This window comes from Orbicella franksi, chromosome 15 (genome assembly GCF_964199315.1).
Source record: "Orbicella franksi chromosome 15, jaOrbFran1.1, whole genome shotgun sequence".
Taxonomy (NCBI): domain Eukaryota; kingdom Metazoa; phylum Cnidaria; class Anthozoa; order Scleractinia; family Merulinidae; genus Orbicella; species Orbicella franksi.
Genome location: NC_138159.1, coordinates 16,543,161 through 16,561,570, shown reverse-complemented (window position 1 = coordinate 16,561,570; position 18,410 = coordinate 16,543,161). Strand labels below are relative to the sequence as shown.

Here is an 18,410-nt window from a genome sequence, read left to right as displayed (position 1 = left end):
ACCATGCTAAACAACATTCAATTTGTTAATTTCCTTAAATTTTATTTTGTCTTGTAATGTACACTACCTTGTAACTGTTGTGTCCCAAAATGAATGAGCCAGTTTTCTTCTTACTGACGGAGAGGGCTGAAAATCACTGGAATCATCATCATCATCATCATCATCTTCGCAGATAAAATGTCGTTTCTGTGGCTTTCGACTTGATTTAGTAGGGCTCCTGAACAACCATAAAATAAGATTTCAGTATGAAGTTTGGAGTTTAACTAGACCTACAGTTATGATAATGGAGATCTATAGTAATGCTTATAAGAAAAACAATTATCACCTTACAGGATTATCAACATCATAATGAAAATGTTTGATGAAGGATTTAAGTTTTTTTAGTTTGATATGTTATCCCAGACTTTTAATCTCAATACAAATAATGTCTTTTGTGACATACATTTTTTTTTCAATATAATTAAAATATTCTCTTTTTCTGGAGCATCTAAGTGATTGGGAGGCAATGCAAAGGCAATTTTTCTCTCATGTGGACTGAATAAGCAGGACCAGAATTCTTTTGCGGGGAGATAGCCTTGTGTTCAATTTTTCCCTAGAACAGATCTCTCAGCCAGCAAAAGACTGAAGACTTAAGTAACCAGCAAAGATGAACAAATAACTGTAATAATAATAATAATAATAATAATAATAATAATAATAATAATAAAAGCAAACAAGGGGTGTTTCTTGGCTTCCCTAGGCAACTTGTTGTTGCCTGGAGCCAATGACGAAACCAGCTTCAATATCATCAATAGCTGTGCGAATCTTTAATAATAATAATAATAATAATAATAATAATAATAATAATAATAACAACAACAACAACTTTATTTCTGTGTACAGAAATAAATAAATAAAAACAAATTTAGTTCTGTACTTACAATTTGAGTGATGATTTTGGTTGGAAAGCAAGTGGAGCTTTGGATTTTGATGTACACAGCATTTCTGCAGAAAGGAAACAACAATGCCTTATATGAATGAGAAAATTACTTCATTGTGATTGGCTGAGAGCAGGCCAATTTATCATTAATTCTTAATTTGCAGTGCAGTGCAAATTAATATGCATGCATTTGCAATTTTCATAATAAATGAATAACTATATAAAAGTTCTTTCAAATTGGACTCATTTAAAGGCTTAATGTGCAATTTTGAGAAAGTTTTCAATTATCACAGTCTTGATTGGTGGTAGCCTGCAGAGCAGGCGAGATTTTTTCGAGCGAGCGCTCACATCGTAAAAAGTTTAGCCGCCATCTTGAATTTTTCATGTAGTGGAAGACTGGGGAGAGAAAGAAAGTTTTACCCAGGGGGTGAATGATAGGCAAGAGGAAGGATAGGGGAGGGGTGGAGCGAAGAAAATCTCGCCTGCCCGAGGTCATTGTTCTTTTAGGAAACTCCATTCGCCCACGAACAGAGTTTCTGATTGGTGTGGCTTGACCCTGCCTGTCAATTGTCTGTCAGTCAGTTTCGTTTTGTTCATGCGGGTAAGAAACATGGCAAACTCTGCCGAAAGTGATGTTGTTAGTTTTGATTCCGCTCTCGAGGAATCTCTCAAGCGTTTATGTGAACTTGGAATGTCTCGTGAATTACGAACGGAGCAAAAAGACGCAATTTCCACACTGGTATCCGGAAAAGATCTGTTGGCAGTGCTACCCACTGGCTTTGGGAAAAGCTTAATATTTACGTAAAATGGGGTTGACTAGCCTACACGACTTCTACGGTTCGTGACATTTGCACGTTTGCCGTTCTCTGTTCGGTCACTCGACCTTTCTTGTCGCTTCACTCGTGTTCATGAAGGGCACTTCATGTTGTGTAATAAGGAGGAATTGTAAGCGGAGTTGAGCCGTTAGATTGTGCTATGGCAAATTTTTATAAGTCATAGGTCTGCATGGTTTGCGCTGTTATCTGCATGTCAACTCGTTGAGTTTGACACCTCTGTAATTTGCCATGTGTTTATGCATTGTTTAGGCTCATTTCTATTGCAAGATATGCTTTTAAGTCTCCATGAATTTGCTTTTGAGGGACAAAATATGAAATTTACCGTGAACATGTTGCTTACTTGCATTCTATATTGTGACACCGGGCCCGGCTGTGACTAGAACTGTTTACAAGCACAGTATGTAGATCCTTATCACGGATATCATATTTGTTCTCGTATGATTTCCTTCGGAGACGCTGTAGCTTTACTTTGAGAAAGCTATACGTTTGTCTAGAGACATTCTTATGTTTCTTGCAGCTATCTGATTGAGCTTATGTTTCTCTTGCTCGATGTATAGGTTTATTCCTCCTTTGGTTGTTCTGGCACCACATGATTCAAGTGTAGCTGTTTACGTGCAAGTCCTGTTAACTGTTTTGCGTGTTTTATATGCCATTGTTCGGCTTAGTTCAGGCAAGACCATGGTTTCCATCCTCCATGTGGATCTCATCAGTTGCCGGTATTTCTAAAATACTCTGTACGTCTGAAGTTGCTAGCGCAACACGTACCTCTGTGAGAATGCAAGACATCCTGCGGCTTGGCACAAACTTCTCGTGGTGTGTACCCTTGTGAGACTTCCAGTGTTGAGAAAACCTCATTTTGCTTGGCTACCCGCTCATTTCCGGAAATGCAGTGAAGCGCAACTAATCAGGAGGTGTTTCGCATTTTAACGGGCTTTTCGGGCAGGCGTCTTCTCATTTTTCCCCTCCCCCATCCCCCACCGTCTAACATGGCGGCCTGAAAAGGCGGTCGCAAGGCTGTAACGCTAACTCGCCCCAATAAGACGCCTGCACTGCAGGCTAGATTGGTGGTATTTCACACGATTACCTATACTAATTGCTCCTCAAAAATGCTAAATAAATGTATTGTCAAACTCAGGTGATAAGAATAGAGAAGAATTAAACCAACTGTAGACATGCAACATGGCAATGAAATACCACCAAATGGATAACAATATTTACATAGAGTGAAAGCCACATCAGCCTAGGTGGGTCCTCTTAAGAGGTTGAACTAGAATTTGGAAATGGTTTCTCAGGCCGGAGGAAAACCGAAGTATTTAGAGAACAACCCTCAGAGGCCAGTACTCTCACCACCATGCCATCCCTGCTCCCCCAAAATACTTGGATTTAATCTCAGGAAATCTGTTCTCAAATAATATTCATGCACTTAAGTTGTGATACTTACTGAGATCTATGAACCGTTCAATGTTAACTTTGTCTTGTTTTTTTGCTTGTTCCTCAGTTAAGTTGTCGTAGCCGTACCGTTTCAAGTGTAGGATAAGCACTCTAAGTAAAACAAAAACATTAATCATACATCCAAATAAAAAACAATAAAAATGCTTTACTTATATAGTACTTTTTTCATCACTTCTCAATAGCACTAAACAGTGAACACATTCCCTAATCTACCTAGGTCACAAAAATTTATATAAAAGAATGTTTTCATGGATATCAAACCAAGAATGTTAGCTGCATCACACTGATAAGGCCCAAGATATCTGTACACTTGTTAAACATAATTACTTGCTTTTTTTGGGGGGGGGGGAGGGGGGATTGTGGGGGGATCACAGTTGTAGCCATCACATTACGCATTTCCCAATGACTAAATTTACCCTAAAGTTCTGAAAGTAATGACCCTTGTCACTTTTGGATTCTGCAGCCTTTTCCTATCGCTACTTTTGTGTAGCGAAACTGGGCCGTTTGGAGTTGCGGTAATAAAATTGTGACAAATGTGAAAACATACACACTTTTTATTTGGAGAAACTTACTACTGACATGTCATTGTTTTGAATAACAATTTGAAAGAATCAGTCTTTGAATAATCTACATTAGCTGCAGTCAGTTCTCATTAATACTGGTTATATATTTACATCGTATTGTGAGCTGTTGGAGTTAGTTGTTGTAGACATTCTTTCAAATCTTTCCTCAGTTATTGTTAGTCCTTTATTGGACTTTCACTTCATATGCACATGCTAAAAAGAGAATTACTTTTGAGGTTGCTACTTTTGGAGGGTTGTCATTTTTGAGATTTGCTAAAACCTATGAATTCGTATCACTACTTTTGGAGGGTCACTACTTTCAAGGGGTCATTAACTTTTGGAACTTTACTGCATTCTAACCAAACATTCTTTGTGGAAACTCCATAAGATTTTGAATTCAGTATTTTTATAAGCTTGTGAGTTACTGTAGTCACTGCGAATAATAAAATAACATAAGAAGTAAAGTAACCTTGGAAGTCTGCTGAAACTGTGTGAAATAACAGCCTCCTTGGACTCACACTTGCTACATGTGTATTCCAGTTCTTCATCCTAAAAGATATACAAATACAGACCTTATTAGGCATAATTTTATTAGAGTGCATATTAGGGCTGTCATTAAGCTTTGATTCACCCTTAACCTTCATCTTCAAACCCATAATAAACTTTACTTGTTACTTCATCAATATGGGTGAATTGTATCAACTACAGACAAGTTCACCTGTAACATCAAGGGCCCATCAAGCATATCCAGCCATAACAGATGCTATGGGTTATGGCCCTTACTGACAGCCCTGCATGTTTTCATGACTCATGCAATATTATTGCAAGCAAGGAAAGAAAGCACAGCAGTATTATTCACATAATTGTTTAATGAATTAAAGACATTTCCTATTGGACCATTTTGTTCTGCAAAATTCAGACTCTGTGCCATTTAGAGGCTTTTACAGAGTCACTGTGCTCTGCATGACTCCAAGAAGCTGTCCACAGTTCATACAAAACACAGGAAAATCTGCTACTGATTGTCACAAAATAAAGTTTTCTACCTCAAAGTGTTTCTCAATTAAGGTTTGCAAATTGACTGTGCCAAATGAAGAGATGCCTGAGGAATTGCACCTGTACAAAGAAAAGTTATTTTAATTCAAAGTAAGTTCATTACTACTGGACATTCATCATGGTTGCCACCCACTGGAACAGAAAATATCCCTGACTTTTCCCTGACTTTTCACTGACTGTAAGGCAATTTTTACTGACCATGCAAGATGACTGCTCTGGCCATGAATCATCAAAATTAAGGACGGCTCAGGTAATTTCTAAAACAAACTTGCCTTGTCTACACAAAAACACCTAATAAAATAATTTGTGGCAACCTTAAGATAAAATTCCCTGACTTTTCACTGACTTTGAACAGGGATTTAGAAACTCCCTGACTTTTCCCTGACCGTGGCAATCCTGTTCATGCTAGCTAAGCAAACAGAAACATGTTCAAACATGCCTAAGAGCACAAGACAAACAGTAAGCTACATGCCGATGCAAGTATTGTAAACCAGGAATTCACAAACCATGGAAAACTACCGCATCACTATTAAAACGCTCCACTGAAATGATCACTAGACAAGGGTAGGGCCATAGCCAGCATGACACAAACTGAGGCACCTGCCTGAGCAGTTATCTTTTTTTGTTGTTGAAGGGGGAAAGTAAAACACTTATAAATACATGTACCTTGGAAGAAGAATTAAACCATGGACTTTACCTCAGTCATTATCTTTTTTCTGGTTATGACCCTGAGAAGCCTATAATAAGCCTTTTACTTTTACTTCAGGACACTGAAATTCTATCAGTTTGACACAAACTAGAAATGAGTAAAACATGGAATAAAGAACATTTTACAAGGAGGAAATATGTATACTTACAGAACTGGAATGTCAAGGGAAAAGGCATGGTAGATCTCTTCTTTTGGAGCTGACTCACCACATCTGAATTATAAAACACATCCATGGTAATCAAAGACTTACAGAGCTGCATCTTATTCTTTAACAACACAGGAAAGGAAGAAAGGAAGTAAGGAAAAAGGGAGCAAAGGAAGGAAGTTATTAAGGAAGAAGCAAACAGGAACAAACAAATAAGAGAAGGAACGTCAAGGGATTCTTGAAAGGACAGATGGATGGATGGCTGGAAAGAAGGATGACGGATGAATGGATGGACAGACGTTGAGATGTAGAGAAGGGAGACAGGCAGGAAGGAAAGATAGACAGACACGCAAACAGATAGACGAATGGATGAATGGTGGGATGGAAAGAGAGAAGGAAGGAAAAAGTTCATGGTTTCCTAATAATGGTGTAAGAGGTTATTGCAGCATAATGTTCACTACTCACTGTTTACAGCTGACTGTATGCACCACTCCACTTTCAAATGACCTTGTCACAGGACATTGTGAATCTGTTGACTATTCAAGATTAAATAAGAATCACTAAGAGGCTGTCCTTGTTTTTCTGCTCATGAACAAGCACACTCAGTGAGTCCACATACTAGTAGGGTGAAGTTTCACTCAAACTTCTAACTGAGTCTTGGATTCTGGATTCTGCAGCGTCTGAGTTCTCCCAAGTCATTCTCATGAATGCAAAACTCTCATTCTCAAAATCATTCATAACTCATCAAGTTTAAACAAAGGAAATCATCAGCAAGATGGTGTTTGGATATCTAATTTTAATAAGCATAGATTTTTACAATTTTTTTCCCTCTGTTTTCTCCTTAGTTTTCCCTCTTGAGTTTGGATTGAGAAGATATATAAATTATACTCAATACCATGCTTGACAACATTTCCAGACACCTTGAAGTAAAACAAAAATACTCTATGTATTGTATTGTCAACTCTCTTCTTGGTTTTTGGAATGGTGGTCAAACACAGTCTTTGATTAATTATGTAAACAAGCAGGTTTTGTAGTTCTTGAATGAAAATTCAATGATAACAGTACCCAATGACAGTTTTCCTCCTTGGCCATAAAAGTGATTGGCACACATGTAGGGGCTTGTTTAGTTGAAATAATTCACTCATTTCTTACCACATTGTTGCTCTCTTTAGAAGCATCTTTAGATGAGGGTGAATCGCAAGTATTAACATCATCTTTCAGCTGATCAAACACTTGACACAAGAATTCATGAGCATCCTACAAAAAACATACAAAGTTAATACATGGACATGGATGATTCTATTGTGTTAAGCAAATCTCATTCTTGGAGTCTTGGTTGCTTGTGTTCTTATGCATGGAGTTTGCAGTGAGGTACAGTTGAATCCCATTGTTTCGAAATCTTAAGGGAAATGAAATATAATTCAAAATGGCAGGAGTTTGAAATAGCTGATAGTAAATGATTAAGGGGCATATCCAAAGAAAATGGTTTTGAGTTTGAAATACCAGGGAGTTCAAAATAATCAAGTTCAAATAAGTGGGGTCCAACTGTTATTAAAAGGACTTGTAGTGAAATGTCTCTTACATGTTGATGGTATCCTGAGAAACGAGTGGCAGCCTCTGAGATTGTTTTTTTTAATTTCCTCAAGCAAGTTTTTAGCACCTCAGGATTTCCACATTTCTTCTTGCAGCATAACACATTGTAAAGACAACTGTAATAGAAAGACAAGAGAAATACGTTCATTATTTAAAAAACAGGAAAACCATGCTAACTGTACATGTATATGCTAGACTAAGCTGTCACTCGCCAAAGTTGTCAATCAGTCCAAGGAACCAATTAATTCAGTCATGTTTCAATCACTCAATATAAGTTGACAACAGGCCAAAGTTGTCAATGAAACCAAGTAGTCGATCAACCCAAGTCGTCAATCATCTTACATTGTCAATCAGTCTAAGTTGTCAATCAATCAAAGTTGCCAATCAAACCAACTTCCAATCATGCAACCTAAACTGTCAATCTATTTAAGTGGTCATGAATCCAAGTTGTCAATCAGGCAACCCAAGTTGTCCATCACTTCAAGTTGTCAGTCAATCCAAATTGTCAATCATCTAGACAGACAGCCAAGCATCTGGACAGACAGGCACACAGTGATAAATTTTGAAATATCAGTCCCCAAACAGAAATTCAGAAAAAAAGCTATTGTTCTGTTTTCAATCATAAAGTTAACTCTAGAACCAAAATGCAATCTTCAAACTTACTTATACAGTCCCTGAGGATGAACATTTTCCAACAAAGCCTTGTTTGAAAGATCCTGAACAAAGGGCGGCACACCAAGCAGTGACTGAAGAATGGCATTCATATAACATGTATTCCCCAGGTTTGAAAAGCTACAACCAAAGAAAAAAATATTTAAATATGTCTGGAATGTTTATTGTGTTATGACCAATCATGAGTGAGATCAAGTGACATTCCCCTACCCAGTTAATGCAACTTCTTTTTCAAATGGATGCTTCTCACGAGATCTGAAAGAAATTTGGCTAGCCAAACGTGATGTCTGGGTCCTTGCTCGGGGTGGAGGCATCAGACCTGGACCTGACGTCTTACTGGTAGATTTCCTATAGATTTATCAAGGATACATTATCGTTTGCATCTCATAAAGATAATTATTGTTCACAACTTGAGCCATTTCTGGATAGCTAGATGGACAGTTTGACAGACAAACAGACAGATGGACAGACAGACAGACAGACAGACAGGCAGACAGACAGAGAGAAAGAAGATGGATAGATGGATTGGAGGGACAGTCAGGCAGGTAGGGAAAGAGGGATCACTAACCAGTCACTTGGAGACCAGGCAGCATTTCTTGACCCATAAAACGATGATGCTGATTTGGTACCACTGGTTGTGTTACTAAGGTTATCTAAAACGAAAAAGAAAATCATTATGCAGACAATATTATGGGAACCTCTCTTTCATTTTTCATAGATTTGCTTCAAATGTTTGATACAAACTTCACATCTGAGTTCACTAACTCTGAGGTGGGGCTACTCCAAGAAACACTGGGTAGGGGTCTGTGGCCCACCTCCTGAAACCCTTACCCTACAGTATTTCAGACCAAAATCTGCAATTTTCCCTACCCTATATCAGAACTGGCCAAAAATTTGATATCCTATTTCAGGTGTGCCTTATAATCAGTTTCCAAGTTCTAAACAATGTTAGAGGCAATGTTTATAAGCTTTTATTAGGTAGGAGGAAAGTCAAGAGACAAAAAATCAAAAGAAAAGGATGAATGTACAAATGTAAAGGACCACAGGAGTTAAGTATGACTGTCAACAACATTTTACACAAAAGCCATACCCTATTTCAGATCAAAATGGCCAAAATAATACCCTATTTAAAATCAAAAAGGCTAAAAAACCATACCCTTTGCAGCCCCACATAACTATATGTATGGGTTATTTATTTATTATTTATTTATTTATTTATTTATTATGATTTTCTCCATACAATACGAATACATTATAAATAATTAAGATAACTAACTAAAAACGAACGAACGAACAAAAAGTAGTGGAGAAGGAGACAACCAAAAGCGCAATGGCACCATACTAGGGATGTCCCCACTTATTAAAATTTAAAATATATATACAAATATACAAATATACAAATACAAATACAAATACAAATACAAATACAAATACAAATACAAATACAAATACAAATACAAATACAAATACAAATACAAATACAAATACAAATACAAATACAAATATACAAATATTCTAATTATCCACAAGATAACTTAAAACATTCCTTTTAAAAGTTCCAATACAATTTGCTTCTCTAATGTGATTAGGTAAACTATTCCATTCATTAACAATACGGTTAAAAAAACTATATTTAAAACCATTAGTCCTACTTATTGACCAAGTGTGAGGTCAAGATGGCTGGATATTGGCCAAGTTCTTCTTTTGCGTGTTTATGGAGTGAGACGGAGTTAAGGTCCATAAACTCGCAAAAAAGAACAAGGCTAATATCCAGCCATCTTGACCGAACAAGCTTGGTCAATAAAGGATTTATTATATGGCTTTCGCGGAAATTATTCTTGCGGGACACGGCGGGTAGTCCCGAGCGGGCAAGATAGCTCCATCTTGGCCGCTTGGGTAGCCGATCCCAGCGCAGGATTTGATTCATCTTGCTCACTCACGGAGCTAGCCATATAATAAAAGGAAGTACCATACCTCTCCCCCCCTGCCAGGGCCTACTATGTACTTCTGTTATCCAGCATACTGATACAACACATTTTGACAGGGTTGTGAATACATGAACGAATCCTTTCATTTTGAACAGTATTCAGATGCAGAGCTACCAACCTCTTGCAAAAGTTCGATCTACAAGGGGTGTTTTCTTATTCTGTGAGCTGCTGTAAGACGATGGTGGATTCATCTGCTTTGCGTAGAAATTAGATGGAAGACTCGGTGTGGCCCTTGAAAAAACAAACAAACAAACAAACAAAAAGTGCTATTGTTATGAATTATACATGTTAATGCCATCTACATATTATGCTGAGAGATTGGTGAGCAAGCAGTTGTACGTAAACATGCGCAGAATGGTTAATTGCCTTAATTTGGGTTCCAAACCTTCTTGAGATAGCGGACTTTCTCTTATGCATACAGCAGCAGGTTCTCACTTGAACATTTTGTTCTGCTTGTGTTTGTGCTTGTGTTGTGCATATCCTCACTACCATGTGCTTATGCTTATGTTCTGAGCATCTTCACTACTGTGACGCTTATGCTTGGGTTTGTGCTTACGTTGCAGCGATAACCAGGCTTTACTTTACACAAATGTCTGATAATCGGACAAAGAAAAAAAACTGTATCTGTTTGGAGAGGAGCAAGGTGGTGTCAGGTTAGGGAAGGTATAACAGTGTAATTTATAATAACAATGCTGATGACTTGTCTGCTTTTAATTCTATAAGCAAACAATTTGCGTCCAATTCACACCTTCCAAACATAAATGTATCCAAAAAAAGAATACAAAGAACTTACTTTTGTGTGCTCTTTGATGGTGATGGGGTGGTGAAGTTGCCTCTTAAAGGTGATTCATATTTGGCGACTCTTGGTGTTGAGGTACTGAAGTAGTTGTTATTGTAGGGTTGGTTCTGTAAATAGATATTTATAAATAATAAAGGAAATCCTTAATCTTATCTTTTAATTGATTAGTTACATGCACATCTTACAAGACCAACAGTCACAAACAACACCTGCTAAACAGTACTTTCAGTGAGACTCAAAGAGAACAACTGGCTTGGTGCAGCACCATCAGAGGGCGATAAGAGAGGCCCATAACGACTTCCCCTCAGGGCTTGACTTTCAGGAAAAAACCTTGGGGCCAGCTGGCCCATAAGTTTTCAGATTTAGTCGCCAGCAGAAGTATTTCAGTGAAAAGTGTGAAAAGTTAGTTGCCAGTGAAAAAAACTGTGGTCGCATTGGCCACCCCAGAGGCTGCAACGTCAAGCTCTGCCTCTCATGGGCTACATGTTATACATGTATTGCTAACATTATGGTTGGCAATTCACAGTGAATGCCTCCTACTATTTGTACTCTGTAGCTACTGTAGAGTGGAGTTGAATAATGAAATTGCATTGACAGTGTAGGATTTTATATTTGGTAGACATCATGTTACAAACTCCAGACAACTAGTTGAGAGTACAAACTTGATCCAACTAAACTCCATCTACGTATTATATTGGTAATAATATTGCAGTTACATTGATCTTCATGTAAATCTTCATTTCTCATTAAAAATTTCCTGTCTTACATTTGGGTAATGGCACAGGAATTTTACTGTCATCTGATATCTCACCTCTATATTTTGCTTATTGTCTGTTCTTGATGACGAATATAATCTGCCTGCAAACGTGAGAAAAAATCTTGAACACAATCTGAATAATTTCAAACTCATTCACTAAAAACTAATACAACAATTTTTAAGCGATTCTCAGATTAACTATATCTGAATGTAAGATTACACCATAGTTACAGCGCTTCAGAGCTGGAATGGCACGACAATGTAATATTGATAAATTGGGTTATTCCAGAAAAAATACACCCCCCCCCCCCCCCGACAGATGGCAAACTGGAAATTCTCGCGGGAGGGGGGGGGGGGGAGTTGATGGCTCAGGAAATCTGGAAGGGAGGGGGATCTGAACCCAAAAATTCTTCCCCAGGAGTCACTTTTAACTTCAACCTCGATTGATATATTTTAAACACTTAAAAAAAGAACTTTGCCATGGGAAATCTTGTAGTCTTTCAATTTGTAGTGTTCTTACCTCATATTCTTTAAGTTTACCCTCACAGATCATGTTAATCATGAAGAACCAGTGCGATAAATGGATAACAACCGGATAAAACACCGTCGACTGAGCACGCAACGCCTGAAACTCTTTTTACGGTACCCAGGCCTCCCGTGCCTGTGCTTTATAACATCCTCAAAAATGCGAAGAAAAGACGATTAGGCTGGGAGTCAGTTGTACTTTTCTGTTTTATTCAGACAACCCAAGAACTCATTTTGCTGGCTAACATGCATATGTACAATTTGCATATAATTTCTTTCTTACCTCTTCAGGGCTTGACACTTACTTTTCCCTTAACTTGCCAGTATGGAAAGTACACTTGGAAATTTACTTTCCACAGTAAAAATTTCCTTTCCAGAAGACAAGGAATCATATTTTTTACTAGCCATAATCAATGAATGTAATAAAGTTTAATGTATCAAATGTTTTGTCTTGAGCAATTCAATTATTCATTAGTCATTAAAATTGGGACGCCTTGTTCTTGGCCCACTGTTCCACCAAGTTTTCAGTGCAGGGAGTGGGTCAAAGTCAGAAACAGGAGGACCTTCTGCAGTAACCCAGATCAAGCAGTCTGATATATCCACAGACAGACAAGACCTCCAATCTGATTTGATCTTTCCCATGGGAGAAAACCCCCGTTCACAACAAGATGTTGACAGGGGTAAAATCAAGAGAATCTCAACTAACATCAGAATGTTGCAGAACCTGCCATTAAGATTTCTTAGTCCAAGGTGTATGGGAGTTGATGTCGGAACTTCTTTAGCTTTCTGAGCTTCCACACACTTGGCATGACGACGGCTTTGATCGTGCCCTTTAATATTACTCACGTGAAAGCTTTTACTTCCACTGAAGAAGGAGCTATTCTTGTCAGCTATATTAGGAGTCTCTGCACACTTTGCAATGCATCTGTCCCTCCTTTTCATTGTAATCCAACCATATAAACTCTGAAAGCCACTCTTTTCGAAATCCACGTCCAGTCATCTTTCTCTTCTGTTCATATTTTTCCCATGACGTTGACTCTTTCTGTTCTGTTCCTTCTTGGCTGTCTGCAGGAACAGCACTTTGTGTGCGTGAAAAACCAAAACGAAAAAGGCTCATGATTGTTGATTGATGACAGACTCCTCAAAATGGCCAATCACATTTCTCATCCCCAGACCTACCTGCTATTGCATCATCCATCTTGTACCCAGTCTTCCTATGCCAGGAGTACGTATGCAGATTTTGTGGATATTCTTGCGTTCCAAAATGGAGTTATTCTGGTATATTTATTTATTTATTTATTTATTGCTATGTATTTTTTATTTGGCTGTTTTAACACCAAAAACTACTTTCCAAACTGTACAAAACCACTTGCCTTATCAGGCAAGTATTTTTGGTTGATTTTGTTTTTTTACTTTCCACTCAACTTATTTTACTCTCCAACGGTGAACGGGGAAGTGTTAGTGTCAAGCCCTGCTCTTACAATGTGTAACCATAAAATCGTGGATACGACACTGCCATGCAAAATAATTTGATCCGCCGAAACAATTACTTTTCTTGTAGAATCCAGGTTGTCCAAAATTATTCTCATTGTAAATGCCGCGATATTCCCCAATATTTTTGCATGAGCACAGGCAAGGATTTATTTTTTCGATGCTTTTGAGCACCACTGAAATAACAATCGATATGGTAAAAGACAAGTTTTTGGAAGCCAGAACGTGGGCATCACGCATAAAAACTTGAATGCTTGAAAGAAAGGCAAGAGTTCTAGTTGACCTACACACCCATAAAGGTTACGAAACTTAAAATTAGTCTAGTTTGAAGAGCTTTCTTAATAACCTTAAGTAAATACCACACTAACAGTCCTAACAATGGGAACTTGATCTTGTAAACACGTGCCAATGTAGGTTGTCTTATCACCAAAAACTGAAATTATAGTTTTTATTTATAATCACCTTAAGGACTTTTTTCACCGTAATTTTTCTTACATTAACATAATTTTTAAGACTTATGAATTTTTTATCTTGTACATTTGTTGTGGTACAGAAAAAGGCAAATGGCATTTTAGAGGAGAGTGTGAGATCACTCAAACGTTAAACACAATCGTTTGAATAATCCGATTTAAAAAATGTTGAAATTTAACTCGCAAAATTCCAAATTTCCCAATTTCAGTCTGGGAAGTCCAGTCAGAGGATGGATCAAAAATGCTTGCCATCTGTCGGGGGGAGGGGGGGGAGAGAGTATTTTTTCTGGAATAACCCATTAGGGATTATATTGTCCAGAGAAATTATATAGAAAGACTGATTGATGTCATTTTTGCTTGTGGATTGAGTGCAATTCTGTTCATTTGCAGTTCAAAGAATCTGGGAGCAGTTTACAATGAGATTGTAATGTTGTGAATCACAACTACGAGAATCATATGTCATACTGATGTGATACCATTTAGTGGGACATCCTATTAGAAAGGTATCACACAAGGGAACTGGAGAAAGCTAGCAATACAATACAGTGGAACCCCATTACAGGGTTCGTACTCTTTTAATCTTTCAAAATTCCATGAATTTCCATGACCTTTATCATGACTTTTCTGAGTTTTCTGTGACCAAAGTTAAGTAGCTATTCTCACAGTAGAATCAAAACAATCACTTATTTAACGTATTTCCAGCATTGTAATGGATAAACTGAGTGCTTGTGTCAATTTGTACTGAAATTAAAGCCTGTTTCACAATCATCCGTTATTTTTTCCGATTTTTTGTATCACATATTGCTTTTCCATGACTTTCCATGGCCCGTATTTAAGTTCCATGACTTTCCAGGTTTTCCATGACCTGTACGAACCCTACGTTAATACAGTCACTTACTGAACATGAAACTTTGAAAGTATTAACAGGGTTACCATATTAACAGGGCAGGGTCAAATTTCATGACTGGTCTATTTTATTGAGTTTTAAGTGACATCTTGACAGTCTTCACAATTGCACTTCTAAACAATTCTTCTTAAAATGCAGGTATAATTTTAAAATGTTGAAACTTCAATCAGTTCATGCAATATTAACACTGGAAAGATGAACATAACTAGTTTGAGTGACAGCATTAACGGGGTAAAATTATAGAGGATTATACTGGTTGGGATTTCAGAATGTAGCTGTTGGCCATATCGACAGACAGGGTGGCTGGATTAACAGGGTTTCCATATAAGAAAATGTATGGGCATTTCGCTGGGACAAAAAAGACTGGCCATTATAATGAGGTGACTGTGTTAATGAGGTAACCGTAAGGCGGAGTTCCACTGTGAGTACAACTAAGACGTGAGAACTAAGTGTTAAAATTTACACCTTGTACCACAATTTTGTGGCAATAATAAAATATTTTAACTTCTCTATATTTCTTACCTTTAAAGGAAGCAAAGTATGCCTGAACACCCTTTAAGGAATCTAGAAATCTCGCCAGCTGATGAGGAACTGCCTCTTGCAAGTGAACAGATGCTGCAGCTTTGTTTTCTCTTGCTATTGATAACGTTAACTGTGACTCACGGCTTACAAAATCAAATTTATCTGGCTTTAGAGGGAACTGAAAGTAAAAAAGAAAAAATAGACTGAGGTTATTAAGAGACTTAATTAATACCAATGAGAAAACAACTGTTTGCTTGACTCTGAACATGAATTCCACTTAGGATATCAAAGCATCTGCGACAGTGACCCACAAGTCTTAATCACTCACACATAAGCATGAGCATAAGCAACATATGCAGATGCATAGACTTTCTAAAAGTCCTTTCCAATAATTCTTCCCTGGCCTGTTGGTTTCGATGTTGGAAAGGACTTCTCCCACTTGTAGCGCGCCAAATTTACTGGCGGATTTTTCCACTGGTGACGTAAATGCACATTAACCAATGAACAAACAAGTACTGACTATATGTCATGACGTCGCATGTGATCAACGACACAACTTGCAAAGCAAACTGCAGGGCAAATGTTTGCCGAGTCCAAGTACTATAAAAATCTTTTTCATTTAGCTTTTGTTCTTGGGTATACTTAAGGATATGAATTTTATGGAAGCAATTGAATATGGTCTATTCAACTTAATTTCAAGTCTCAAAAAGAAGGACAGGCAAAAGCAGTGGAGGGCTATGTATCTGACTAATACGTGTTTGTTTATGGACACGATCTGAGAACAGGATTGTTCGACCTTTTGAAGAAGAACAGAGCCGTTCCTGCAGTTTGTGTAATTTTTGCACTTTTAGTTGATTTAATGAATGACCAAGTTTCTTCTTTACAAAGGAAGGGCATCGCAGCAAATTTGCCTCAGCTGTTTTACCATGTTGAAAGCAGTCGTCGATCAATGAAGGACTTTTGGGAACAGCGCTTTAATTCTCTGCCGTTCGTTGCGACTTCAATTCTCATCAATATGGAATGAAGGGAGTTTTACAGAATTAAAGTTCTCCCTGACTTATTCTGTCTTCTTTAGTTAATTCGGATTCTTGTCGGTACAAGCTAGATCTACATAAGTTTATGGCATTCGTCAGGCAGCTCTCTGGTCGATCGCTGGTTAATCTAGACTAAAACTAACAATAATCGATCGGTTTAAACACGCTTTTGTCCTTTCAGGAGGGGTTACTCAATGGAACAGGTTTTGCCGTTTGTCTGTATTGCTGACCACATACTGTGCTTAACACAAATTAATTCATTTGTGTTAGGGAACAGTACTTGTAAATGTTTTAACGGAAATCACTTTCCGCTTTTGCGATGATTGCGCACGGAACTCATGAAAAGTGAGAAATGTCAATCATGTTTTTCACGCCAAAAATTTACGCTCTTATTCACATCCGTGCAAGTGAAACAAGTCGACCTCTAGCAACTTACTTAAGAAAAGGACTTGTGTTAAGTCTAGCAGATGCAGGGTTGTGCTGTTAAGTACTACAATTGGTTGGCAAAATTGTTCTAACAAAAGGCGCTTACTGTCAACTTCTTACTGTGTCTGTCAGCTTAGGGCAATGCTCATGCATTACGGAAAACCCACTTTTATTTATTAGACTCCACATTGTATACATGTACTTTCCAGAAAATGTCCCTATGCCCTTCTCAGAGGGAATTAGAAATTCCTGGGGTTGGAGGAAGGGGGTTCTGTAAGACCAACCAAAAAAAATAGAGAAGTGTATGATTTCCAGTCTGTACTGCACACTCTTGAGAGTTTGTTTGCTTTTTTTGTTTTGTTTAATTGTAAGACATCACAAAACGTGAACATTTTGCAACTACTTACTCTGGAAATCATCTTTGAATGAAATCTCCACAGGCTTTGGGGAGTCTTTGAAAAATAATCTCTTCTTCAGGGACGCATAGATATTTTCCGGAACTACACATTACAACATACACATATAATCATGTTTGTCGTACTGTATAACGCTGTGTCAGAATGCAATGAAACTGCAAATATGCCAATTATCAGAAGTGTGGACAATGACAGCAGCAACTGTTTAATTATCACGACTCAGACATTCGATTCCTAGGAAATTCAGCTTGTAAATAAAACTCGTCAAACTATCTTGCAACGTTAACCTGCCAAGTCAAGATGGCTGGTGAATAATGCAAACTATAATTCTTACCCAAGGTCTATGCGACGTTTCCTCTATCCAAAATTATTAAAAGTTCGCTCTCATATCGAGCTGAAGCTGATATTTTCCATTCAAATCTTCCATATTCGAAGAACCGATAAATTGTCTTTGAAAAGACAATGGCCGAGTATGCCACATACTTCTCAATATGAAAACGAGACATATTAAATCTTAAATACAAAAACATCCTGTACCATAAGCTTACGTGCACAAACGTAATAAGCTTGACAGAGTGCACTCCTACATAAGGTTAAGCAGTAAAGGTTTTGATCACTTCACCTTGATTCGTTTAAACACTGTTATAGCATGAAGGTAATAACTGCTACTAAGCTTGTAAAGAACTAATGATCCAGAATTATAAGCCAAATTGACATTTTCCACACTCGACCATCTGACGTCGCCAGCAACCTCACAAATTTTCTCTCCATTCAGAAAACTAGCCGCCATGTTTGTTCGTATTTTGGATTCATTTAGCGGGAAATATTTGACCGCAAGGGCTTACGGGATACAACGAAGGGACTTTACAATTTTCCTAAGCCGGGTGGGGTAGAGTAAGTACTGGAGACATACATGTAAAAAACATTGGGCTTTTCCTTTAAAAAAGTTGTGGATTACCAAGAAAAAAGTAACTTATATTTCAAAAGATTCAATAGCTCTTGAAAAGAAATTTCTTTTTACATCACTGACTTGAATTCACAAAATTGCCCAAAACTACTAACGTAAGTCTTGTGAGATCTTGTGAGCTATGAATAGGATTTACATCATGACATCATTTGACTACAACTACCAG

The 18,410-nt window shown here is 37.7% G+C and overlaps 1 protein-coding gene across 3 annotated transcripts in view; it reads right to left on the bottom strand.

Moving 5' to 3' along the window:
- LOC145470641 (ubiquitin carboxyl-terminal hydrolase 37-like) overlaps positions 1 to 18,312 on the bottom strand; it is a 33,130-nt gene extending 14,818 nt beyond the window's left edge. Inside the window, exons 1-18 of one of the 3 annotated variants that reach the window (XM_081454457.1) lie at positions 17,900 to 17,979; positions 17,269 to 17,361; positions 15,402 to 15,579; positions 11,541 to 11,587; positions 10,724 to 10,836; positions 10,049 to 10,161; positions 8,511 to 8,595; positions 8,153 to 8,290; positions 7,934 to 8,062; positions 7,260 to 7,386; positions 6,830 to 6,934; positions 6,143 to 6,213; positions 5,681 to 5,743; positions 4,814 to 4,883; positions 4,240 to 4,319; positions 3,197 to 3,297; positions 921 to 984; positions 68 to 217 (exon numbers count right to left, since the gene is read on the bottom strand). In XM_081454457.1, the coding sequence (XP_081310583.1) occupies positions 68 to 217; positions 921 to 984; positions 3,197 to 3,297; positions 4,240 to 4,319; positions 4,814 to 4,883; positions 5,681 to 5,743; positions 6,143 to 6,213; positions 6,830 to 6,934; positions 7,260 to 7,386; positions 7,934 to 8,062; positions 8,153 to 8,290; positions 8,511 to 8,595; positions 10,049 to 10,161; positions 10,724 to 10,836; positions 11,541 to 11,587; positions 15,402 to 15,579; positions 17,269 to 17,280 (1,646 nt within the window). In that variant the 5' untranslated portion in view covers positions 17,281 to 17,361; positions 17,900 to 17,979. Of the gene's footprint in view, positions 1 to 67; positions 218 to 920; positions 985 to 3,196; positions 3,298 to 4,239; positions 4,320 to 4,813; positions 4,884 to 5,680; positions 5,744 to 6,142; positions 6,214 to 6,829; positions 6,935 to 7,259; positions 7,387 to 7,933; positions 8,063 to 8,152; positions 8,291 to 8,510; positions 8,596 to 10,048; positions 10,162 to 10,723; positions 10,837 to 11,540; positions 11,588 to 15,401; positions 15,580 to 17,268 lie in introns of all 3 variants that reach the window. The other 2 variants (XM_081454455.1, XM_081454456.1) reach the window with 2 other exon arrangements.
- Between the last annotated feature and the right edge of the window lie 98 nt (positions 18,313 to 18,410).